Source organism: Hesperophylax consimilis, chromosome 5, assembly GCF_061612785.1.
Source record: "Hesperophylax consimilis isolate HC1 chromosome 5, BYU_Hcon_1.0, whole genome shotgun sequence".
In the NCBI taxonomy this organism is placed as follows: domain Eukaryota; kingdom Metazoa; phylum Arthropoda; class Insecta; order Trichoptera; family Limnephilidae; genus Hesperophylax; species Hesperophylax consimilis.
The window spans coordinates 10,391,176-10,418,102 of record NC_142840.1 but is presented as its reverse complement, the minus strand read 5'-3'; the positions used below and the strand labels follow the sequence as shown (position 1 = coordinate 10,418,102).

Sequence of the window (26,927 nt, the reverse complement as noted above, 5' to 3'; positions counted from 1 at the left end):
TGCTCCCATCTGGGGTGTTATATTCGTATTGTATTAAAAACTTCTTCGTTTAGCACAAAATTATATATTAAAAGGGTTAATGCCGATATTTTAACTACAAATCTACATCGTTAATTTGCATTGAATAAATTCTCAACTTTTCCGTTTTAAAACATTCTTGCAATACAAACCAGACCAAGTATCGGTATGACAAGGCTTTACAGTTAAACACGGATAACTTTGCAGGCGGCCAAAGAAGAAACTAACAAACAAACTATTGTATAGTCCCGAGTCCCAACCGGTCGCTTCATCGAATTCAACGTTGTTGTATGCGTTTTTGTTATAGGTTAGAAAATTAGTTATGCTTATAAATCTCGGGGAGAGGGGAGGGGAAATAATGTGCAACCCCGGGGGCCTGACTCGGGCTCTCGGCAGTCCGATGAGTCGGCTTCCCAACCAGGTGTACAGTCCACCATCATTGCACAAGCAACATTTTCCACTTATTATGATGGTATTAGGAGGAATTCGAATATTCTCACATTACATTTTATTTACCTTTGAAAATATTTGTGTTCTTGTTATAAAATAAATCAATTACTAATGTATTTATGTTTTTACAGGCTCCTCCATCACAGATTTCTCTACAAACACATCCACAAGCAGCACCACGAATGGACCGCCCCAATCGCCATGATCGCCATATATTGTCATCCATTGGAACACGTCGTCTCCAACATATTCCCGCTGTTATTCGGAATATACATCACCAACTGCCACGTGACCACTGCTTGGATATGGTTCAGCATGGTCATCATCGGAACCTTGAACGACCACTCCGGATACCACGTACCCTTCATTCAGAGCCCAGAATTCCATGATTTCCACCATTTGAAGTAAGAAAAAAAATTATGCATACACCAGTGACGTGCATTGAGTTTTTGATTAGGTTCGGCAAAATAGAAAACAGTGAATTCATTGAAAAAAAAAACTTACCGCAGACAAAATACTCCTTTCGTGCAAGTTTTCGCTAAGAATAGCTAAACTGCTGGCTGTAGCCGATTCAGTTGGGATTTCGTAAGCTAAATTATCTATATTACAAGTCTATTACTGGATAAAGAAAGAAAGTCAACATATAATATTATCACAATTTCATTAGTAAAGTTGTACTAATTAATAGGGGTACCAACAGATGGCACCGATTCACAATTTGTTCTGAAAAGCTCTGCCTATTTAGACACTAACACAAATGTTTCATAAAGCATACATATAAATATTTTGAGTAGTACAGGATGTCCATAAAATAATGTCCCAGTTTAAATGGTATACATATTATAATAGTTTAATTTAGACTATTACAACAAATCGTACATCAAATTGAAGGTAAACTAACCTAGTTTTTCTTCCAAATGTTCAACATATGCACCTTTAGTTATACAGCACACACCTAACCTAAAGTCCAATTCTTCCCACACTTAACCAGTCTTGAGTAATGAAAGCAATAGCTTCTTCAATTCTGTGTCTCCACCCTGGCAAATCATTAGGTAACGGCGTAAAGAACACATAATCTTTTATATAGCCTTAAAAGAAAAAATCGCATGACGTTATGTCGGGTGAACGTGGAGGCGAGCGAAAAAGAGATCTGTCATTTCGACCATTACGACCAATCCAACAGACAGCGACTTCGACGTTCAACCACTCTCATACAAAGAGATTCCAATAGGGAGTGGAACCAACGGGGAGTGGAGAGGAGATATGAGTGGACTCTTTAGTCGTGGGGCCTTCAGGTAACCACCGCGGAGTGGACTCTTCCCCTCTATGGGCCTTTGGAGAACCAAGAAGGAGTGGGGAGGAGAGATGAGGCCACCTCCATGAACTATTCCCTTGTGGGGCCTTCAGGGAACCAAAGAGGAGTGGAGAGGAGAGATGAGATCTGGGAAGACACATTGTGGAACCAGAAGACATATCCACATATACAATGACAACCCTGGTGAACTTTATGAAAGGGACCGGGTGACTGTTAAAGGAATGAGGTAAAATGGGAGATAGCACAAGGGGCCTATGGCCTAAGTGCTCACGGGAACTATATGTAAACCGTCTCCGCTCTATAAAAAAAAAAAAAAATTGGGAGGGGTTCCATCCTGTTGCCAAATAAAGTTTACAGGTTCACCCTCTACTAATTGGGAAAAGAGCCATTCTATCAACATATCCAGATAAAACACCCCTGTTACGGAAGCTTCCGCAAAAAAAAAATGGTCTGTACACTTGGCACTCTACAAGTTAATGGTCTGTACACTTGGCGCTCTACAAGTTAATGAGGATGTTCTGACCCCCAGATACAAACAATATGGGTATTTACCTTCCCACTTAGATGAAAAGTTGACTCGTCGCTGAACACCACACGATCAAGAATGTTAACTTCCCGCTCCAAGTCTTTTCTTGCAAAGACCAAAAACTAAATAATATAGCATTGAAACTGCAACATTCTTTTATGGACACCCTGTATAAAAACAACTAATCATAAAATCACTAACACACAAGTAATGTGTTTGTTTGAAATAAAATGTGTTACTATTAAATATTAAAGTGCGACGCACAAAATATAGCATCAAAACTGGGACATTCTTTTATGGACACCCTGTATAATAACAACTAATTATATAATCACTAACACACAAGTAATGTGTTTGTTTGAAATAAAATGTGTAACTGTTAAATAAGTGCGACGCAAATCCACTATTCAATTATTACATCAAACGAGGTGAAAAGGTTAAGTGCGTCATTAGTTGTTTCTAATAGATACACTAGTAAACCTATTAGATTGCATACTTATATAAACTATATCAATTGAAGAAGTTGCATGAATTACAACTAATCATATAATATCAACGGAGATATTAGACTATTGTGTGGCTGCTTATTAAAATTAGAGTGTTGTGTAGTTGTAATAATAATGATTTTTGCTCCAGTATTGAACGCTTATAAAATGTACATTTGTATTGTATTGTCCAGAGTTGGAAGGAATAGATATTTTTTGTCATTAACCACCCTGTTTTTGCAGATTCACTCAATGCTATGGCGCTCTGGGTCTCCTGGACAGACTGCACAACACGGATGACTTATTCCGCATCTCCAAAGCTTCCCTCAGAAATGTTAGATTATTAGGTTTAGCGTCGGCTAGAGAGATATTCCCTGACTCTGAAAAATCATCAGAATAAGACCAAAGTTACAAAATTTTTAGAAATAATTTGAACAACAAATTAAAGTGTGAGAGTGTTTAATTATTATTAAATATAGCTTGCGATACATAATACAAATACTTTTAGGCAAAATATAAATTGATAGATTTGACTCCATAAAGGTAAAGAATGGACTTGAAGAAGTGAAAGATATTACATTTTTATTGTTAGATGTGAAGTGCTGCGCAATTGTTTTTCTATATTTCTATGTCATGATGCATTATGAGTCAAATTGCAGGAAGTAAAACATGCAAGAGAGACCTTATGAAAGTATTTTTCCAACAATGATACTCTGCAATTAGTTTCAATGTTACCAAAGCTGGCAATAAGCAGGCAGCAAACACTTTGAAACCAAAAACAAATGAGGTTCTATGGAATTCTCAGTCATGTTGCCACATCCAAAGTCATAACCATAATTATCCAATTACATATAAGCAAAACAACATACGTTTGCCAACACAAAGCTGTTGTTGTTGTCTGTGATGTTGAACAATTCTGCACATTTCTCCTGTGCTCTGACAGTAGTAAAACGTGTTCTCTATATAACACACTCTAACAATATAAGCGTACATTATTAATATAATATTAAGTAATAATATCCAAAGCACATATCAAGAATTCATGTGTGGAGAGTATTTGGCACTTTATTAATAATGATTACCTTATCTCTATTACTTGAACTCCAGTTCAATTGCTAACAAAATAAAAATGTAAGTAATAATTATTATTGTCGATAGTGTAAATTAATAAAACATTTATTTTACCTTTGATTCAATAGAATGATGAATGAAAAATGCCACCAATTCATAAAATCATATAAAAATGTGTAAATAATCATCATATTACAAACAAAAATGTGTGATAGTCATTGTGTGCAGATGTGATACTAGTTATAATAATAGTTTTATAAATTAGATTAATAGTTTTATAAAAAAGAAAAATAGTTTTATAAATTAGATTAATAGTTTTATAAAACTTTAGAATATTTTAATTTACAAATTTACTGAATATAACATGATTTGTAGATTCTTAAAAAGTAGCAACATATATGTATAATTGAACTGTTTTAATCAGTCTTATTCAATTCAATATTGAAAATATGTCTGTAGCAGTTTTAGAAAAATGTTTCCTCAGCCATATTCAATTAAATAAACATTAACATTTCTACAAATCATTTAGATTTTAGCAGGAAATTTGTTTACTTTTTGAATAAAATAAATAAAATTATTCATGTTTTTTTATTTAATTCGTGCCCTGTAACCCTATAAACCCTGTTACATAGTGAAAATTAATTAACATATGACAAAAGGTTGAATAGTCTTGACATACCTAATCTCTTTTTTTAAATTCACTGGGTACACCCACATTGGGTATTTGGCAATTTCTCCAGGTCATACAATGTTACTTCCTATAGAAAAAACTTCTGTAACTACAAGAGACGAATGGATCCCTGCTCAAAAACCATATACGAGTAAAATAAATTCCAAACGATCAGAGTATTGGAAAGAAAAGATTAACTCTAAGTGAACCAGCCCGCGACGTCTCAGGAACTCAATAAAGACTGTAATTTCCGAAGTCACTGTTCCAACGAAGATAGATATTAATTACCCCAGATGCCTTGCAAATTTTTTTCTGGAAAAAATTGTACACAGTCGTGCCTCCACATCTCACGCCCTTCTGCCAATATTCACTATTAATTCTAAAGGAATTTTGTCTTCCTTCAAACCCACAACGCTGGAAGAAGTAAAAAAAAAATAATTTCAAGCTCGCCTAATAAGCATTGCAGTCTTGATCCTACACTGACTGATTGTTACTAAAAACAATGTTCTATTATTTTAGCTTAATTCCTAGTTCACGTTTTTAATAAATCACTCAGCACGGGTGACTTTCCTGAACCACTCAAGTTGGCTGTATTTAAAACAATACTGAAAAAGTCACAACTAGACACCGATAACTTAGGTAATTATCGACCCGTTTCAAACTTATCTTTCATTTCAAAAATCCTGGATAAAATTGCTGCTGCACAAATAACTAGTCACTTGAATTCAAATAAATTATTCGCAAATTGTGAATCTGCAAGCAGAAAGTTCCACTCAACTGAAACCGGACTACTTCGTATGCTATCAGACATAACTCTAGCTGTAGAGTCAGGTAAGTTATCACTTATCTCACTCCTAGACTTGATACGATTGATCACGACTTCCTCATTAGGAGATTAGAGGAAACATTTGGTTTGAATTCCGACTTCAAAAATTGGCTGGCATCTTATCTATTCAATCGCTTACAGGTCGTGAGGGTTGATAAAAATAAATTATTAACTTCGCAATACTTCCTTCAGGGATCCATTTTGGGTCATCTACTCTTCATCCTTTTTACAAATGATGTCGCCAAAATAATCGAGTCATTTGGTCTCTTGTCTCACTGCTGCGCTGACAATCAGCAAGTTTATTTTTACTGCGCTCCAAAAGGAAATCAAAAGTTTTAATGTCCGTTGTTTTTTTTGTTGAATGTCTAGAAGCAATAACTCGTTGGATGTCTTCAAACAAGCTGAAGCTGAATCCATCTAAAACTGAGTTTCTCTGGAAGGCCACAAACAAACGTCAACATTTCATAGATGATTTACCTATTTCTATTTCTGGCAGCGATATCATCCCAAAAAAACAGTCAAACTTCTTGATGTCAATTTAGATTCGGACTTTTTGTTTAAAATTCAAATATATAGGATTGTAAGCACGAGTTTTTTTCACCTAAGACAACTCAAGTCTGTCCGAAGAAACCTTCCTACAGAAGCAACAAAACTACTTATCAACTCTTACGTAGTCTCACGTCTCGATTAATGCAACGGCATTTATGCGAGCCTTCCGAAATATCAAATTGACAAAACTTCAATCAGTGTTTAATGCAGCAGCACGGCTCATAACCGGGGTTTCTAAATATTCGCACATTTCAGAACACCTTCGTAACCTTCCTTGGCTCAAGTGCCCTGAAAGAATCCATACAAATTGTGCTGGATGATGTTTAAATCCATCAATGAAATGGCCCCACTCTACATCTCTGAAATGTGCGCCCCGGAAAACAATGGTCTGAGGCAGTCAACTCTTAGATCAGCAACATCATCAGCTATAGGCAGACTGATGGAACTTAAGCGCAAGCCAAATACTAAGTTTGGTGGCCGCGCTTTCTGAGCATCTGGGCCGAAGGCTTGGAATAAACTCCCTCCGGAACTAAGATCCATAATAAGTCCAACAGAATTCAGGTCTAAACTAAAAACTTACCTTTTTAAGCTGTCGTATACGCTTAAATTAAATATACCATTCCTGAGAGAAAGTCCAATTATGTCCTAAATCCTGTATCTAAATTTCGCTAATAAACAATTAGTTAATATTAATGTGTTAATCTCAAGTGACCTACCAGGTAAGTATGGTACTGTATATTATCTTCATGTTTAGTTAGTAATAATATACATCTTTGTAGAAATGTATTATATATTTGTACAGCGCCCTTGACGTGATTTAGCATAAAAATGGCACTATACAAATCATTCAAATATTATTATTATTATTACTTTCCAGAAATCTGAACCTTCTTCAAACACCTGACAGAACACGTATTAAAACCCACAAACAAAAATGTGGCCTGTAATGCCGGGGCTTTACTACAAAAACTGGTGTTTTGTGTTAAAAATTGGTTTCGAAAATGCCATAATAAAATAGTTTTACCTACCAATAAAACTTATATTATGTACCTAACCTCATTTAAAACCTTTATTGAGAGAAGCATTCTCAAATTCCCTTTCGCGTGGCACTTTCCCGCTCTTTTTCAGCACCTTGTGTTGGACAAGTGGTCACCAGATGCTACACAAAAGTAAAGCGTCCCCTATGCGACTTTTGTTTACGGCATTCTTTCTCATTAGTTCTCACCAGGCAGTGATTGCCTAGGTTTTAAATGAGGTTAGGTACATAATATAAGTTTTATTGGTAGGTAAAACTATTTTATTATGTAGCCTGAACCGTCATTTAAAACCTTTATTGAGATCTGTTTGTTATCGACTGGTGACCACTAACGCTAATGTGATCTATTATAATACGTCAAAAAACTGGAATACCTACTCACGTGTTACAGTGGGTGGAATAGGGAGGCTACAGACAATGCCCTATTTACCTCTAGGGGAGTATTAACTTCCCTTCTGTAGAATTTGGCAAAGGTGTCCCGGCTCCTCCAGTTCCCTCGAGCCAGGATGTCATCCAATCTAAAATTATCCAGCCAGTTAAGTGACGCCACTGCTGCCCGTACACTTCCCGGGGCAGCTGTGATCTTAGCTTCTTCTAGAATTGTTTTGACCCAACGGGCGATGACTGTTCTTGAAGCTGCCTTAACTGCTCCCGATGTAGTGATGAAGAGTTCTGTTAAATTCTGCTTTGTTTCCCTCCGTTCTTTGGAGGTTTCAATCAGTTTCTTAATCCAGTATGCTGGGTCTATATTTGGCTGATTTCCGTTTCTCAACCTCCAACCTGACTGTTGGTATGTAGCAGAGTCAGTTTTGGATCCGAAAACTGGCCATAACGAGACCCCTTCCTCATTTATGAATAGTTTGTCTGGCGAACACTGTAACAAGGTCAGGTCATGCACTCTTCGTCCCGAAGCTAACAAAAGTAAAGTCGCTGCCCTTCTCGAGACTTCAAAGAGACTCAACTTTTTGGGTGGGTTAGCTTCTAACCAGGTCAACACCATTCTGGGATCCCAGATAGGAGGCTTAGACAGTTTAGGATGCTTTAATGCTGCGGCTTTGAGAACTTGTCTGACTAGAGGGTGTGAGCTTAGGTTTCCTTCTTCCGGGCTACTGAAAGTTGTTACTACCGATTTATGGAGTCGAATTGTGCTGGGAGAGAAATTGTCTTCTAAACTAAGATCTGTTAAAAATCTTGCCAGGTTACTTCCTGTAGGGACATTCGGGTTTACCCCGTGATTTAATGCCCACTTTTGCCACCTAAGCCATGCCGGTTTATATGTTTTAAGTGTGGATTCTCTCCAACCTGACTTTAAAAATTCTTTCTGTTTGTCCGACCAATCTGTTAATGACTGACTCCACCCCGGCACTTCCACACCTCCAAAATAAAATCCTCTACTTGTGGAGGGGGTTTCAAGGTTCTGGTGTCTATCAGCACTTCTGTCAGGTTCATTATGGTGAAAGGAGGGCTCGTCGCTCGACTTTTCAAGTCTGGTCTCCAGAATACTTTCTTCCATCTCGGGGCTACAATCAGGTATAGGCCCTTGGCCCGGTTGAGGTGTGCGAGAACTCTCGGCATGAGGCACGGAGGGGGGAACACCCAAGCTAGAGGAAAATCCCACTCTCGAGTCCAAGCGTTGACAAAACTTGCCTCTTTGTCGAATACATTTAGGGACACATAATCTTCTACAACGTGAGCTGTCTCCGATGCAAACAGGTCTATAGTTGGTCTCCCCCATTTTGCAAAAATCAATTTTGTTGCTGCTGGTAAAAGATGCCACTCCGGAGGTTCGCGTTTTCTGGAGAGTTGATCTGCCACCTCGTTGAACCTTCCTGGTAGGTAGTGAGCAGACAGTGAAATGCGATACGTGTCTGTCATCTGAAGGACTTGACGAGTCGCTTCGAGCAATGTCTTGGATCGTGTGCCGCCTTCGTTGCGAAGGTACGCAACCACCGATTTGTTGTCTGACTGGATCAGGAGACCCGAGTCTGACAGCTCTGGCCCGTGAGGAGTAAGTGCTGCCAGCACGGCGAGCATTTCCTTGACATTGCTGTGGAGAGGTTGCTGTGTTTGGGACCAAGCTCCACTCAATCTGAGGTCGTCTAGCTGCGCACCCCATCCCCAGTCCGAGGCGTCGGTCGTGAGGGTATGACGAATCACTGCTTGATGCATTGGTGACCACGTCTGCAGGGACCTGCTCCACCATCTCAGCTCCTCTATCGCTGTTCGAGGAATGGGATGGAGTCGTCTCGGTTTGAATGCAGGCAGCTTGCGACTGGCACACTGTAACATGCGAAGGTTAAGCCTGCCTCTATGAATGGCGAAACTAGCAAAATTGAGGGTACCCAAGAGGCTCTGGGCCTGCTCAAGTGACCACCTTCCTAGATTAATGTATTGTTTCAGTAAATTTGTTATTTTCGCTATTTTAGTTTGCGGGAGGCCTTTTAAGCCGTCCCTTGAATTCCATGAAATTCCCAAATATTCAATTTTCTGAACTGGACACAGAGTGGATTTACTGAATTGTATTATCCACCCAAGAGTTTGTAACATTGAAATAGTTTCGAATGTATGCATTTTCAATATATTTTCATTTTGATGTACTATCAAAAAATCATCTAGGTAAACAATTATTCTGAGACCTTTGTCTCTTAATTTTTGCGCTATCCAATTGGTAAGTGAAGCAAAAACCTTTGGAGCTGAGGCTAGTCCAAAAGGCAAACATGTCATTTGAAGCAGTTCTCCATTAAAAATCAGTCTCAAAAAACGGCGATGATTCTCATGAATTGGAAGGTGAAAGTAGGCTTGAGAAAGGTCCACTTTAACCATCCAGTCGCCTGGTTGAATAAATGTTGCAACCTTATTAACATTAATAAGTCTGAATTTGCTAATAGCTAAGAAATTGTTCAAACGACGAAGGTTGAAGACCGGCCTAAATGACCCGTCTTGCTTCGGTATGAGAAACATCCGTGACAGAAAGGAAGGCGATATTGAAGCTGATTCCAATATCTTTTCCTTTTTCATTTTGTCTATTTGTCGTGTCATTTCGTCTGTGATTTGGGTTTTATAAGTTGAGCTTACCGTGTCTGCCACTATACTTAGAGGGGGTTTCTGCCGAAAGGGTAGCTTGTACCCTCGCAACATGGTTAGCAGTGCTGGTGGTGCTTCTAATTCTTCCCATTTGCTTATGAAGTGCTGCAATTGCCCCCCCTGAAACGCCTTCTCCGGATAGTCATAGCCTATCCTTGTTGCCAAAATTCCTTCTTGGTTTGGCTGGTCCCCTCTTGTCCGCACCTCTTGCATCTTGATTAGATCGCCCTCCGCGGGGGGCTTTGTTGTCTCGGAAGGGCTTGTTGTCCCGAAACGTCCTGCTTTCCCGAAAGGGCCTGCTCTCACGAAAAGGCTTCCTCACTGGCACTTTCTTGGGCATCTGCGAGCTGGTTGATGGCTGAGGGTCGAAGCTTGAATGTGGGAAGCATTTATCCAGTCCTCCCATCCGCTGAATCTGGGATTCTAGCTTCATTGGTTCAAAAAGATAACCCGCTGCTGGAGGAATATTTTTGACTGCCTCCCGTACGTAGCGGCTCTTTATCTCGTTAAGGATTGCATCCCTACGATGCTGGATCGCATTTGCTCTCCTTCCACAGACCATCTGCAGGACATCTTTGGTCACTGTCTGATATTGCGTATCCGGGGCAAATAGCGACTCCACTTTCTTGAAGAGGGAACCTGCTGACAATTCCTTGCCTTCCTCTGCACTCCAGTTTACCAGTTCCTGAAGAGATTTCTTGAGGCACTCATTTTGCTGCAACAGGGCATGGCTTAGTGACCCGCAAAATTTGTCAAGTGACCCCGCGTATTGCTCTGCCTTATTCAAATGCAGAAACTCTCCATTAACCTCCAACTGGTTGAACATGGGGTTGGCCAGGTATTTTCTTACGACCTCCCCATACCTTACTTCGTTCCATTCAGGCGAACCGAAGTGTTGTAAATCTTCGATTTTCTTTACGCGGTTTGCGTCCGCCTTAGGAACTGTAGGTTCCTTACACGTGGTTTCCGCCATCGATAGGTTTAATTCCTTGAATTCATGATTAGGATTTACTAATCCCATCCCTAGCGAAGATCGCGAATTTCTCTCCACGTGTATCTCTTGATCTTCCGATGATGCGTCCTCGTCGGAATCCAAGTTTCTCCTATCTTCGTATGTTTTAGCCGCCATAAAATCCTGAATAAACGAGCTAATGTGCTCCACTTGAGCCGTGAGTTTATCAATGCGATGTTTTTTCGTAGATTTGGTCGATTTCGGCAACTTTCGTTTCGGCTCATTTTGTTTTGGCAAAATGATCTTGTTAACTTCTTCTACCGTCATCTCTACCGAATCGGATGATGACATCTCGGAGCCACTCATTGTTAAATTGGACAAGAAACCAAAACACAAAACACAAGGTACACAAAACACAATGTAAATAAACAAACAACACAAAATGGCCGACGAACTTTTCCGTCGTGTTCACCACGTGTTTTATCTTTTTAAACAGTTAAAAATTATTTCTGTTTTAAAAATACTTCGAACAGCCTCGCTGTTATAATATAATGTATTATCTTGAAATAATTATACACTTAAAATAATTATATACGGGAAAAATCGTTATAAATTCGGAGCTACTTCGCAACGACAACGCCAGCGACGGAATTTAAAACGCTAATGAGAAAGAATGCCGTAAACAAAAGTCGCATAGGGGACGCTTTACTTTTGTGTAGCATCTGGTGACCACTTGTCCAACACAAGGTGCTGAAAAAGAGCGGGAAAGTGCCACGCGAAAGGGAATTTGAGAATGCTTCTCTCAATAAAGGTTTTAAATGACGGTTCAGGCTACATAATCATATTTATAAGTGACACAAAGCTCTGTCTTGTACATACAGCCGTTTAAGAGATACAGTTGTGCATATGAGCATTCCAATCTTTATTTGCGTTTATCTCAAAACTGTGTTTTTGTAGATGATCCCTGTGATCTTAAACCCCCGAATGCTTGGCAGGAAAAACCCAAAGCAGTGGGTTTCACTTTCATCACCAAAATGTGAACTTTTTCAATGAGGAAAAAGTTTTGTTTTTTTTTTCATTGGAAACAATTGCTTTGTGGTTAGATATTATATTTATTAGCTTTTATTATTTTCCACATCGACCGGTTTCGCTTAGATCAAGCTTTGTCAGGATGTGAAAAATAATAAAAACTCGTAGTTTAAAACAAAGTGTTCGATTTAATTAAAAATATTATATTTTTGGTAGTTAGGTAAAACTAAAAGATTTTTGAAAGTAGCATAATTATTAATTTTAATATGGAAAACAGATTTTGGAACAATTTTTCCTTATAGATAATATGTTTTAAACAGATGATATCAAAAATATGTTAACAACTCTTATTATATATTTAGTGAAAAAATTATTTAGGAATAAACAAGTTTTAATATAAGGCACCGTAATAAGCATATAAAAATTGATTTTAATAACAACACTAAAGTATCATATATTGTGCTTAATTATATTTATCGATAAGAGATAATTTTTTTTACTTAATAAATGTATTTATCATCAAGCGAGTATTGCAGTTTTTCAAGTAGTTGGTTAGTTGTAAAATTACACTTAAATATTAAATAGGTTTATAATAACAGTATTTATGATCACAGAACTTTAGATATTCCAACGTTAAGTATAATATTTATCTCCATTCGATCAAGTGAATTTTTGAAGCAATATTTTATTACAATTAAGACGACACAATACCCCAAAAATACATTAGTAAGATACTGTTTTTATTAATCTTAAATATATATAACTTACATCGGTGAGTATCATCGGATTGAAAAAAAGATATTTTTGCTACAAATTCGTCAGAATTAATTAAAATGTGAGCCTCGAGCAAGCCCCCTATATTAGAGGCATGTGTCGCCTTAAGAAGGAATATTTTGAATGAGACGAATAACACAGAAACATACTTTTATTAACCCTTAGAAGACGGGTAATATTTTGTAAATATTAAAAATTATATTTGAAATAATTGACAGGCATCTACAATGTCAACGTTCTACTTAGGAATTTTCATGGACAGTATTGAAATGCTTTCAAAACTTCTAAAACCTAGCTCTATACACTGCAGTGCACCTGAAGGTAGTCATGATTTTACTTTTTTTTTTTTTTTTATAGTGAATACCTCACAAGAGTCCCAACTGCTCCCTTGTTCAGGGGGGCCTACTCTGTATCTTTCTGGTTAACAAACCAGTAAGTTCATGGTTTAACCTTTCCTTACCGTTGCTGTCAACTGAGTGAACATCGTCTCTAATTAATAAAATATCTCTGTAAATATACTAAACGCAGAGCTCAAATTTTTTGGTATTCCTCTGCAATACATTTATTTATTGCATTAAGTAATTACAATATAAAAATATTTACCGAGTGTATATTATACATTGGAGGACGAGGAATTTTTGTAAACCGTAAGGAAAGGGTTAATACGGGTTTGTGACGTTGCTAAACCGGCGGCAGGAAAGTTTCGAAAGATGCAGAATAGGTCCCCAAATCCCAAGGGTTAAACTGATATTTTTAGTTTGGCATTAAATCGTGATCATAGAACGAAAATAATTAATTGTATGTTTCAAAGTTTCTTAATGCATATTAATCTGTTCCTTACTTATAACGCAATGAATATTGTTTAAAAATGTATCTACAGTTAATGTAATTCAAACCTGTTGGTATTACACCACGAAAATTAAAATAAAGGCACGTGATTAGAAATTCTAATAATATATCTTGAGTACTAATACCAATATTGGCAGTACCATAGTGTATTTATCTTAAATGTTTTTTTATAAAAATTCTCCAAGAGTTAATGGTACCTTTGTATATTATATTATGGTCATGGAAGCACAAGTCACATGTAAGGAGTGACAGATTGACTTATATTTTGTTATTATAAGTTTAGTAACATTATATCAAGAAGAAGTTCTGAAAAGTGTGACTTCTTGGACAAGGAATGAAAAACTTGATATTATAAAGCTCTTTTAAAATTTAACACACATTAAAAATATTAACACTTTCAGCATGTCTAGATTCGATCATGCTTTCAGGACTAAACACGTACAAAAGTATAGCCCAGCCTTAGAGCTCACGATTGTGCAGTTATGATTTGTAAAAGAAGAATTATTTATTAATTTTCCCGTTTCTATAAGAGGCCAAAGGAAAGCCATGACTCATGTATTTAAAATACAAGATTTAAAAGATATACATGTCAGGATTGAAATGGATAAATAATTCTAATAGAATTTTCAGAGACAGCAGAAAGAATAAGCACCATATTTGTCTCTCAAATCACTTAGAGGAAAATATTTAATAACACCGATAACTTCTTGACATACTAATAATTTTCATTGCATTAACAATATGTTCAACCTATATTAAGTTTTCTATAAATGTATATAATATTATAAAGTATGAAAACAAATTTTTAGAATATAAAAACTTTGTAAGGAAGACATCAAAGGTGAAAAAACACCCTACTAGTAAATAATATTTACGATAATATCAACGTCCCAATGTAAACTAAGCATCTATAAAAAACTGTAATTTTACAGGAGATATATTTGAAGCTAAAATTCTAATAGGATGGAGAAAAGTGATATAGATATTATGTTAACCTTTTTAATGCCGGAAGGTATGGCTGTTCACGTGAATTTTTTGGCAAAAAAATTATATCACTGTAAAGTGTTTCTCCATCATCCAAATAGTTCTCTGTATGTTTCCATATTTTAAATTATTCTAAATACATGATATAACCAAGCAATAAAGGCATAAAGAAGGGCGACTAAACGCCCTATTCTTTTTGGCCGGCACAGAACCGGTTAATAAGGATAAATATTTAAATCAATATAGGTATATTGTTGAATTTTTAAATTCATTTGGGTAACTTCTGTTTTTACATGGTCCACAAAACCTAATGGAAATATCAATTCTTATTAGAATCCTTCCATTTTCCAATAAACATTGTATTTTATTCTTTTTACAATGTTTTTACACAATACTTTATGGAAAGTATCCCCTGTGTAAAACAGAATCAAGTGTATTTCTCAGTTATTATGTTGAAATCACATTATAGTAACACAATTAAAATCATTATAATTCTCTTGAGGAATGGAAAGTTAAATGAATACAATTTTTAATTGATAGTTTTGGAAACATCGGTCGTTTTCAGGATATGAAGCAAAATAAACTGAAGGTCGCCTGATGTAAAATAGGACATATTATCAACATTTCCATGTGTATACAGATATTTTAAATGTACAATTCAAATGAATATTCATTCATTTTGTGAGTCAAATACATTTTATATTACAGTGTATCCGTGTATCACGCGGAAGACTACTGTGATGGTTCAATCTTAAAGTCGAAGATACATTTTTTATAGATTTTTTAGTTTACATACAAGCAGTCAAATAGTATTTTATTTATATTATTGCCAACAAAGTTTATAATGCGTTAAATTTTTTTTGAAAATTTTCCTACTTATACACATATTTTGTTTATTAATAATTTACAGTGCCATATTATGTAAACTTCATTAACAATTTCACACCCAAACCAATAACAGAAGAGCCTTGATAATTCGAACTAATGCAAAACAACACCTCTTTTGATTCACAAAGCGTTCGGATTACAGTACGTTGATAGAAAAATTAAATGAAACATCTGTTTGCTTATGAAAATTATATGAACTTCTAAATAAACACCATATTTATGAGAAAGTGACTCTGCAGACACTCCATTTTTCAAACTATACAATGTGGCACACTTCTGCACTATGGATAAAGGTTTGTGTTTTCATTTTGGCATAGGAACCAAGTTTATAACCTAAAACACCACACAACGCATGTGCAGCACAGAGCAGCTTAGACAAGGCGCAAGAGCTCTTATATAACTACAGAAAAAAATAGCGTTAGCGGCCTCGGTATGAGGAGTTGTTTGCCAGTTCGGATTACAGTGACGGTACGGATTATCGATGCTCTACTAAATTTGAATATCAATACCATTATACAACTATTTGACAATTTGAAGACTTTTATTGGGCTTAATATTTATAGTAAAATGTAAAAGTAGCATAATAAAATAAAATGTTTTTACAAAATGGACGGTTCATATAAAAAAGATTAGCTTTATTCCAAACCTTTAAAAACTCTGCTGTTGATTAGTGCAATATCATAAGAATATAATGGTACCTTTGATCATCTTTCATTATGGTAAATGTCGGAACACGTTAAATTTTAATTCAATTAAAAGGTGCAAATCAATCGTTATACATGCCATCGATGAGAAAATCCATTCTCCTGTAGTGCCGATTCCTCCATGCTTCCTTCCCCCTACGTACGGCCTGGTAGCCTATCAGCACCAGTAATGGCAACGCAAACAATGTTATAACTATTGGGATAATGTAGCCCGGTTGGCCTTTAGGCTGGTTGACAGTCGACTGGTAGAACTGAGGGACCACTCCGTCATTGGTGGTGGAAGGACTCGGCAGAACTTCTTCCGGAGTAATGGCATCTGGAACACCTGCATCTGGAAGCCCTTCTGATCCTATCGTAATGAGAGGTTTCTTTGGAATGGGTTTCTTAGTTGTTGTACTATTTACTTCTGCAGTAGAGTTACTCTTTGATATTTCTGGACTTTTTGTATTTGAGGTATTCAGGGTTGATACAATTGGTGAATTTATTACGGTGCTTTTAGTACTTGTAGTATTTCCATCGATAGTCTTAGGGTCCACAGATTCAACATTAATTTCTGAGAATGATTTTTCTTCCGACAACGGTTTTGATTCCTGTGGTTTCGTTATTTTACCGCTGTTGTCTACAGTTGCTGAGTTTTGAAGGATGCTACTGGGTGTGGTATTTTTGTTGGCAGTTTTAGACTCTTCAGATTCAGGACTTTTTTCAGATGCAACTTTTTCTCTAGAAACATATTTGGAGTCACCAGCTTTCTCAACCGCCGGAGTGGAATATTGAGCATGTGTAGAATCTGCCGAGCCAAGGTTTGCGGTTGTAGAGATATTAGTATTTGACAGTTTCATAGTAAATTTGGAGCCTTCCAAGAAAATCTTATCTCCTCCTTCCAGGATAACGGAATTATTTATTCTATTTTGCAAAGAAACTTTCGTCGCAGGAGTAAAACTATTATCGTTTGATAGTTCATGTTTTTCTAGGACAGGTGGGTTCAACTTATTTAAATCTGCAGCATTCTCCACGTTCACAATAGTGGTAAATATGGCAATAATAAAGAGAAAACTACTTTGAAAACTCAACATTTTGAATGTATTCCAATCAAATTTAAAAATATATACATATATAACCCAACAGGTGACACGCCACTGACAAGAAGAAAAACAACAAACACATCCTCCAGCGGAAAATTTTGGAAACACAAAATAATGTTTACAGCACTGAAATTTGTATTAGTTAATTGATCAAAATACGCCTAAAATCTAAAACATTTATTTTCCAGCTGTTTTTTCTTCGTCAACTTAAAAAATCAATTTTCAATTCATTACCGTCCGCTTGTATCAATTCACACAAGTTTTGTCAGTTTAGCGCAAATATTTTGGGATCGAGTTACAGAAAATGATTTATATACCTAGTACCTACTTTCAGAAACAAACTTTTTGACATTCAAGTGACTTCTCGCTAGTTTTGTAGTTTCTTCATGGTTTCTTCGTTGATCCCTGTCAGAACTCAAAGATACTTTGACCATGTATTTATAGATGGTCTGTCGTATTTTCAGCTCGCCATTACTCTAATTTAAAATGATTTTAAACGTGTAAGACATAGCTTCCCGTAGAGCCGTTGTTGTTGTTAAGTTTGTTTGTGATATTGTAAGACATTAATACCGAAAATGAGGAGCCGTAGCAATTCAGGTGTGAGGTTGGATTATTACCAGAGGGTGGTTCAAAAACTCATAATGAACCACCAACAGCCAGTCACTGGACTATTTCCCGCCAGTCCTGACAATGAGCACGCTTGGGTCCGGGACAATGTTTATTGTATTTTGGCCGTTTGGGGGTTATCGATGGCCTACAAGAAGATTGCAGACCAAGATGAAGATCGTGCCAAAACATATGAACTAGAACAGAGTTGCGTCAAATTGATGCGAGGTTAGTTTTATTTAAATTGTATACATTTACCATGTAATTGTGATACATGCAACCGCGTTTTTAATAATTTTATTTTATATCAATTGTCAACATCTCATTTTTAGGTTTACTTATGGCCATGATGCAACAAAAGTCTAAAGTGGAAAGCTTTAAAACCACACAAAATCCTTTGGATGCATTACATGCCAAATACTCATCCATCAATGGAAGGACAGTAGTTGGCGATCGAGAATGGGGTCATTTACAGATCGATGCTGTCTCTCTCTATTTACTTGTACTAGCCCAGATGACCGCCTCTGGCTTGCAAATCATATTCTCCCTGGATGAAGTTTCTTTTGTCCAAAACCTTGTGTTCTACATCGAGTCCGCATATTGTATTCCGGATTACGGAGTTTGGGAGAGGGGAGACAAGACAAACCACGGTCTGCCCGAATTAAACGCCAGCTCCATCGGAATGGCTAAAGCCGCTCTAGAAGCGATGAACGAGCTCGACCTGTTTGGAGCCAGAGGAGGTCCGTCCAGTGTAATCCACGTTTTGGCAGATGAAGCTCAGAAATGCCAAGCCGTGCTTCAATCTATGTTGCCTAGGGAATCCAATAGTAAGGAGTTAGATTCCGGGTTACTTGCCATTATAAGCTTTCCGGCATTTGCTGTGGATGATCCACAGCTGATTGCTAAGACAAGAGATGCCATCATTACCAAGTTGAGAGGAAAATACGGCTGCAAGAGATTTTTAAGAGACGGTCACAAGACTCCTCGAGAAGATCCTAATCGATTATACTACGAGCCTTGGGAACTGAGAATGTTTGAAAACATTGAATGCGACTGGCCCTTGTTCTTTTGCTACCTTATTCTGGACTTCTGTTTCCAAGATGACAAGGAATCCATCCGGGAGTACTCTGAGAGGTTAGACGATATAATGATAAAGTCTGATGATGGCATGAGGCTAGTGCCAGAACTGTACGCAGTTCCATTAGATAAGATTGAAGGTGAATACAAAGATCCCGGCAGCCAAGATAGGATACCACTTGGAAGGTGTCCGTTTCTTTGGGGACAGTCTCTCTTCATCCTAGGAAAACTTCTTCAAGAGGTATGTCCTAATTAAATATACTAAATCCATATTTTCCTTGAATAAATAAATTGAGATTTTAAAAACATTTTGTGTTTAGGGTTTCTTGGCTGCAGGAGAATTGGATCCTCTAAACAGACGTCTGTGCTCGGAGAAGAAACCCGATGTGGTGGTCCAAGTAGTAATACTGGCGGAAGACGATATTATTAGAGACAAGTTGCTAGAGCACGACCTCTCTGTGCAAACTGTAGCTGAAGCCGCTCCAATCGAAGTTCAGCCAGCCAGAGTTCTAAGTCATCTTTACACATATCTAGGTAAATAAACCTCACGGGACTAAAGTACAGATTATTTCAATAAATATGTGGGTTAAAATGTTTATTGATTAATGATTTTGTAGGAAGAAATAAAAAACTTGGCCTATCTGGAAGAAAATCCCGAGATGTTGGAATTTTGAGTACCAGCAAGTTGTACTCGCTGAATGACAGAATATTCGCCTTCACTCCTCAGGTATGCAATGATTCACTAACATCTTTAAGCCTCAACATAATATACTTACTTTACTTCTCCGATAAAGCTCGCAGAGGCATATCCATGTACATAATATGCATAATCTGCTATTTAGAGTATGCATCAAATCTTTATTTTATTAATGGCTTGACGCAATATGCTTTATTACTGTGGTATCAGGAACGCGTAATATTTTATGTTTTTCCATGTGTAGTTTTCTGACATGACACGTTTCTACATCGCATCTGACTACGAACTGATGATAGATATATTAAAGGCGGAAATAAATTTTCTCAAGTCTTCATGGCAAAACGTTTTGGGCAGACCTCTTGTCCTTTTGACTTTGAAACATATTGAACTAGGTACTCAATTTCTTTTTGCAAGTGTGGCTGTTGGGGCTTATGGTTTTGATATTGTCCTTTTCATGTTTTACCCCAAACATATTGTGAAATTTGGTGTGGAGGAATATGGTTTTTGGATTGTCCTGTCTCCATGCATTTTATAGTTTTTTGAAGTAGTGGGTAAAGGTTTTATTGCTCGGTAGGAAGTGTGTTTGTCACCTGGTTATTAATTTTGTCTATTTGTCCCTGTGTCCCCAAAAATCAAGCATTGAACATTCTGTCAAACACTTCAATATGAATTAATAATGCTACATTTTGATTCATTTAAATCAATTTGATTACTAATTAATTTAGATTTCCTATTAAAAGGGATAAACTTAATAATGATAAACCTTTAACAAAGAATGAAAATAGCACTTCAATTATATTATGTAGTAAATATCCATGAATTTAAACCATTTCTCGACACATTTACCAAAATCTAATTGATTCTTTTAATAACTTGCATTTCGCCATTGCATTCCGCGCATAAAACATACATAATATATTCTATGAATAAATAAATAAAACGCAGCTTTCATCATAAGTGCATCTGCATAATACGATATTTGTGAGCGCATCTTCCAAATAAACAAAGCCATACCTCTGCCTGGATTCCTCTGCGATTTATATTTGATCAAATAATTGCACAAAATATTTCCCCAAATTGATAGTTATAATATCAGCTTTCACCAGTCATTTGAGCTGGCTCTTGTATATAGTGACATAACAGTGGAAATCTCTTAACACGACAACAAATACCCTTAATGTTCCTTCCTGATTTAAATGAAAACAAAATGCTTAATCTCCCTCCCGATTTAAAAGAAAACAGATACTCAATATTCCATCTCAATTCAAATGAAAGCAGATGCTTATCATGACGGGTTGTTTCGGAGAATTCGAACAATTCATCAAATTTCAACGTTCATTTACGGGTTCTGTGAAAGTCCTATTCAAATTCTGTTATTATATCATTATAGGCTAGTTGCTTAACAGAACTGAAATAAAAACAGAACTTAAAAATATCTTTCACAGAACTTGAAAATTTACTTTGAAATTTGAAGAATTGTTCAAGTTCTCCAAAACAACCCGTCCAATGTTCTCTCCCAATTCAAATAAAAGCAGATTCTTAATATTCTGTTCCAATTCAAATTAAAACAAAATGCTTAATATTCCATCCCGATTCAAACTTTGCATGAGTTTTATTGATTTTACACAAAATTCGGTGAATGTGAAATTTGGTCAAAGTGATAGGAGATGTGGTAATTTCGTGTTAAAGGCATTTCCACTGTACGTAATATGTGACGTGTGATGTTGTTTGACCCTACAATGGCTTGCACAGAACTTTGATTACGAGGAGTACTACACGTCGCGCGACCCGGCCCTGCTCGCCAGTAATTTCACGGCTAATCTAGCCTTCCTCGGGATGAGCTGGAAGCAAATGCTCGGCCGGCCCACCATTACTCTGATGGCCACTCACTACCTCCTAGGTAAAGTTACTGTGCTTTTGTCCTGTCACTATTTCTATCTACTTAACAGTATTTCACATTTACTAACTTGCAATAACAAAGTTGTTCACTTTTGTGGGTAGTTACTAAGCTAGCACTTTTTTAAGATTTAATGCTAAAAGTACCAAATAAATAAGAAAAAAGAACATGACATTTCTAACATATACTGTTTCAACAATTCAACAAACTAAGGCATTATGAATTTTAACTTTGGCGTTTCCGACATACATGTCTTTTTCAGTAGCGGTCAGTGACAAGCTAGAGTTGTAAGACTGAAAAATACGACATTGATGCTAAAAATATGTTAAATTAGAGTAAAACCTCAAATTGTAAAATTTAATGAAGACAATATTAGCAATCTTTAAATGAAAATTTTATTATCTTGATTTTGAATTGTTTTTATTTGTAGTTCTTATTGGAAGTATGATACAGTTAAATATAAATGAAGAAATTAGGGTCGGATTAGCTCAGTTGGTAGAGCAACGCCTCGGCAAGGCGAAAGTCCTGGGTTCAAGTCCCAGATGCAACCGTACCTTTTGTTTCAAAATTTTCGTTTAAAAATCGCTAGTATTGTCTTCAAAAATTAAGTTTAAAAAAAACTTTAAAATTTTATTTATAATATTTTGTATGAAGATTTTTCAGTTCGTTAATGCTTCGCTTTCCCAAACTGAAAGAATCCTGAAAAATCTTCACATAAAAAATTAAAAAATTTTAGAAAAAAAATGTGTTCAGCTATGACATCGATTATTATGTTTTGTATTTTCCAATCTTACCACACAAGCTCAACTGTAAAGTCGTGGAAAAACACTGGTCTTGTGTCTTGTTATGTTAGAAGTTTGGTTCTTCTATGAAAGAAAGTTCATTATCTTTTAAGAACTTTAGTATGTAGAAGATTATAGCAAGGTTACAAATGTTTCAAATTTGATAATATTTGTTTCCCCAAATTTTCAGTTTTTAAACACAATACTGTTTTTTTAAGGTGATGTTATGGGCACAACAACTTTGAAAACGCGAAAAAACCATTAAATATTGAAATACTAGAAAAATTAGAATCTGGTACTTTTAACAATAGACCACAGAGTTAATATATTTATTGTTATTGATTGGATTTTGCTATTTTGATTAATGCCGATATTTCAGCTGCATATTTGATTATGTACCTTGTATGAACATTTTCCTTGACCAACAGAAGGTGAATATTTATTTAATTTTGTATACCTAGCAACATAGCAGCCAAATGTGAAAATTCTGAAAGGGAAATAATGATACATGGCATGTTCAATTCAAATTCATAATCATTTTTAAATACATCTATTTGAATTTTCTTTTGTTTTTGGTAATGAATGAATGCAAATCTTGGAAGCAGAAATTAACCCGCTTCCCGACATCTGATCGAGATGAAACTCGGCAGATATACTCGTTGTCGATGACAATGCATTTTGTTAACTTTTGATATCACGCATAAATACACACTTAATACGCATTATTCTGAAATTGGATAACATTAAATCAGTTAATATACGAAGTAAATGTCAGTCCTACCCAATCAGGATTTCGCACATTGTTAGAGCGATTGACTCTAGTCCCTGGGGAGGAAGGCCAATCTAATCCTCAGTCAAAAATTAAGACATTTTAAAAGTTCACAACAGTTTTTAAGAGCTATTCCCTGGGGAGGATGCTTTTATCCTCAGCCAAATCTAACAAAAAAAATCTTTAAAATTGTCTATTAGCTGGCTCAAGAGATGGCGCAACTAGGGCGAAAATTGAAATAGATGTATAATATATTCAAAAAAACGGTTTTATTTTTTTTATAAACGCTTTAAAATTTTTTCAACAGAAAAAATATTTCCCTATTGCACATGTTTTTATTTTTAATGATTGTAATCTTTGTTTCTTTTGTTATAAAAAGAGTATTAAATAGTGGTGGAGTTATTTTTATCGATTTGCTGCGGTTCTCAAACATTGTGACCCAATGTTTAGTACAAAAACTATCTTGTGGTGATTTTTCACAATTTTATCGAAATATGGGGGTACTTTTTTACCAGTAGTTTCCTCACAGCTGTTTTCTCATAAGCCTCACAATGTGTAAATTATATTTTTGCATATTTGATTTTATAAATAATTGATTTCTCTATTTTACCTACCTTCTAAAACTATCCATCCCTTTTTATGGTATGTATTTTATTAACAACTAATTAAATTGGATACCGGTTCCTTGTTCTGAGTTGTTAGAAGAAATAAAATATGGATTTATGAAATATATGTAAAGATATTACCTCAAATACACGAGTTTCAAAATGAAACCACAGATTTGGTAACTCTCCTGTAAACATACCTCAAATACACGAGTTTCAAAATGAAACCACAGATTTGGTAACTCTCCTGTAAACATACCTCAAATACACGAGCTTCAAAATGAAACCACAGATTTGGTAACTCTCCTGTAAACATACCTCAAATACACGAGCTTCAAAATGAAACCACAGATTTGGTAACTCTCCTGTAAACATACCTCAAATACATGAGCTTCAAAATGAAACCACAGATTGGGTAACTCTCCTGTAAACATATTACCTCAAATACATGAGCTTCAAAATTAAACCACAGATTGGGTAACTCTCCTGTAAAGGATATTTGTAAGTGTGTCTTAATATACAGAGAAGAGCCTAATAGCCTTTTGTTTTTTTGCAGATCAAGGTAAAATTCCAATGGCGATGATTACGACAATGAAAAAGCTGAAATCTGGCTACATCAATGGAACGAGGGTGACTTTGGGTAATTTGGGAGATTTCCTCAGCACCTCTGCTATCACCAATCTCAGCTTTCTCGGAAGTCAGGAAGATGGCTATCCTGACAGTAAGTACCTTTATAAGATACATCGAAATATTGATTTTTTATAATTAGCCTTTCTTTAAATCCAATTTTTCCAAAGATTAAGATTAAAAATTATTAATTAATTATTTAATGGAAACAACACAAATTCACTAAATAAATGTACTTGCCCAAGTCCGGATTGCAAGTCGGGAGCTTTACTCCTCAATCGCGGGGGCTGTCTTATTTCGACTTTCGTAGAGACTTCTCCCTGACTTCTACCATTTTTGAACTCTCACTCTCTAAATACTCGTGACACTAATAAGAACAAACTCCAAATAAAGGGAAATCGGTCGAGTAGTTTTTGAGCCTATAGGGCACACACATACGAACATTGAATTTTGTTTAAAGAGTATTTTATAAATAAAATTAAATTGATATCAAATAAAAAATTAAACGAAAATGCATAGGAACCCAGAGTAAATATTTGGTTTTAACATCAAATTACAATGTAAGTATGTATTACTTATGTATGAAAATATTTGGTTTTATAAATATCAATCAGTTTTATTATATTTTCTTGTAAATATTAAAGTTAAATTAAATAAAGAACTGGCAAAATAAATAGACACCTGGGTCGGCTCTGGTGGTAAGAGAGCACAAAAAATACAGCGAAACACAATCAACGCCGTCCCAATATGAGATGCAAACTGCTTTGTGTTTGTCGAAAGACCGACAGGAAAGCTATTCGCCGAAACAGGTTAAGATTCAGTTCATCGGCGCTAAAAAAGATGTCCCAATATGTGAAACAGCGGCTCGCAGGCAGTTCAGCTCGCATATGTATACGTAGCATAATATTATCATCTCCATTTTTCTTCTTCTTGTAGTAAGTCTTTGAGGGAAAGAGAGGTAAAAGGGTGATGATAATATCAGATAGCAACTTGGGATATGGAATAGTCCAAGACTACGAAAATTGCAAATCTTTTTCAAATAATCTCCAGGAGTATAAATTTATAATACTGACATTCGCAGTCGTAAAACAAAATGTAGGTGAAATAATGCCAAAGTTGTGTTCAGCCGACATGATATTTTTTAAATTTATAATTTTTTTTATCTCAGAACTGAATCCTCAAGTCCAGCAGTACTTGGAGGAGCATCTGTTGAAGGCGTTCAGTCACAAATGGAGCCTTCTGACCCAGCCCCATGGCCGCAGGAACGTTCGAACTCTTCGCAGGAAGATGTCCGTTAAAGGAGCCATTAAGAAAACACGCTCCATCAATGTTGATTGTAAGTCCTTTCCTTTGCAAGTCTTTATGATAATTTAATCTGATTACGAGAGTTAACAAATAAATTACTCTTAGTTCTTAATATTGACTGTTTTATAGAATAATGGCTCTTCTTGAGTTGAAGGCTAGTCGGCTAAAGATGATCAGATAACAATCAACCTCTTCGGATAAAGCCACAGGATTTAGTTTACATTAGGATTGAAAATATGTTTTATTTTCTTAACAGGTTCACTGCCATCTCCAAAAATTACGATAATGAAGATATTTCATTTTTATGTTGACGAATACATTTTCTACAACGATTTAAAATGTGCCATCTTTGATTTGCCGCCTTCATTTTAATTATTGAATTCAGCGGTGCCGGGGTCATTGGCGGCAGCCATCTTACCAGACATTGGCATTATCTACGTCACAATAACATTGTAACCGCTTCGGAATGTGTGGTTTTAGATTGTTTTTAAAATTAATAATTATGAATGAAAATATTAAAATTACATATTTTTAGTACGTACGATAATCATAAGCAAAAAAATAAAGTTTAAGGACGGGTTGTTTTGGAGAATTTGAATAATTCTTCAAATTTCAAAGTTAATTTTCAAGTTTTGTGAAAGATTTTTTCATGTTCTGTTATTACATATTCTCCATTGGTGTATTGCATCAATATAACTTTAATTGCCCAGTGTTCATCCGGCAACTGTCGCAAAATATTGTTTTTCTGCAGGCCTTGCGCTTGAATGAAACAATCAAAAGATAATTGTTTTGGACTGCTTTTATAAATAAAACATAGATTATGATAAATAAAAAAAACATTGAAGTTTTTCATACCTCCACTGTCCAAGACTGGCAATGAAACTGTTCACTCTAATTAATGTGTATGCCATTTTTATTTCGGAATAGCTGAGTCAGGCATGGAAGGTGAGTGTTAGGGAGTTATGCTTTGGGACTGTTATGATAATTATTTTTGATTAGAGTCCGTTTTACCTGTATTTCATTGGAAGGTACTCCGAGGAACCATCCATTTGGCACCGGCCCACAATCAGAAGCTGCAGCGCCTGAGATTTTTCGATGTTTGCTTTAAAACAATGACTTGTGTTTTGCTTGACAAACTCTGTTCTGGAGTAAATTGCCAGCTTTTGCCATAAAAAATAAGCTAAATATGAATTAGGGAATGAATTTGAAAAATTGATATAGGATATGAAATAGTGTATTTATTAGTTAACACGTTGAACGCCATTGTGGA

At 35.9% G+C, this 26,927-nt stretch overlaps 4 protein-coding genes across 12 annotated transcripts in view; 2 read left to right on the top strand and 2 right to left on the bottom strand.

Moving 5' to 3' along the window:
* Nucleotides 1–26,927, top strand: part of LOC149423502 (fatty acid hydroxylase domain-containing protein 2-like) — a 589,487-nt gene that overhangs the window by 16,439 nt on the left and 546,121 nt on the right. The window contains exons 6-7 of one of the 2 annotated variants that reach the window (XM_089631605.1): nt 600–872; nt 3,038–4,115. The exons of the other annotated variant lie outside the window; for it this stretch is intronic. Of the exons in view, the coding sequence (XP_089487731.1) occupies nt 600–872; nt 3,038–3,194 (430 nt within the window). The 3' untranslated portion in view covers nt 3,195–4,115. Of the gene's footprint in view, nt 1–599; nt 873–3,037; nt 4,116–26,927 lie in introns of those variants that run through there. 2 annotated transcript variants of the gene reach the window in all.
* Nucleotides 8,156–10,380, bottom strand: LOC149423511 (uncharacterized). Its single transcript, XM_089631603.1, has 2 exons — nt 10,022–10,380; nt 8,156–9,226 (listed from the first exon to the last, which is right to left on the bottom strand). Exons 1-2 carry the CDS (start codon nt 10,241–10,243, stop codon nt 8,288–8,290), a joined length of 1,161 nt encoding a protein of 386 aa, XP_089487729.1. The 5' UTR covers nt 10,244–10,380; the 3' UTR covers nt 8,156–8,287.
* On the bottom strand, nt 12,309–17,364 carry LOC149423510 (uncharacterized). Its single transcript, XM_089631607.1, has one exon. The coding sequence runs from the start codon at nt 17,281–17,283 to the stop codon at nt 16,273–16,275; it is 1,011 nt and encodes a 336-aa protein (XP_089487733.1). The 5' UTR covers nt 17,284–17,364; the 3' UTR covers nt 12,309–16,272.
* LOC149423509 (putative phosphorylase b kinase regulatory subunit alpha) overlaps nt 17,508–26,927 on the top strand; it is a 39,202-nt gene continuing 29,782 nt past the window's right edge. For 2 of the 8 annotated variants that reach the window (XM_089631599.1, XM_089631596.1), the window contains exons 1-8: nt 17,508–18,126; nt 18,231–19,216; nt 19,296–19,509; nt 19,593–19,702; nt 21,425–21,572; nt 24,282–24,446; nt 25,521–25,688; nt 26,585–26,602. In XM_089631599.1, the coding sequence (XP_089487725.1) occupies nt 17,868–18,126; nt 18,231–19,216; nt 19,296–19,509; nt 19,593–19,702; nt 21,425–21,572; nt 24,282–24,446; nt 25,521–25,688; nt 26,585–26,602 (2,068 nt within the window). In that variant the 5' untranslated portion in view covers nt 17,508–17,867. The remainder of the gene's footprint in view (nt 18,127–18,230; nt 19,217–19,295; nt 19,510–19,592; nt 19,703–21,424; nt 21,573–24,281; nt 24,447–25,520; nt 25,689–26,584; nt 26,603–26,927) is intronic. The other 6 variants (XM_089631601.1, XM_089631595.1, XM_089631598.1 and 3 more) reach the window with 5 other exon arrangements.

Excerpts from the sequence above, each read along its gene's own strand:
- LOC149423510 (XM_089631607.1), bottom strand. The coding sequence starts at position 17,283 with ATGTTGAGTTTTCAAAGTAGTTTTCTCTTTATTATTGCCATATTTACC.
- LOC149423511 (XM_089631603.1), bottom strand. The coding sequence starts at position 10,243 with ATGCAAGAGGTGCGGACAAGAGGGGACCAGCCAAACCAAGAAGGAATT. Across the intron at positions 9,227-10,021 it reads TAAGTATAGTGGCAGACACG|TGTGCCAGTCGCAAGCTGCC; the intron begins GTAAGCTCAACT and ends CGCATGTTACAG.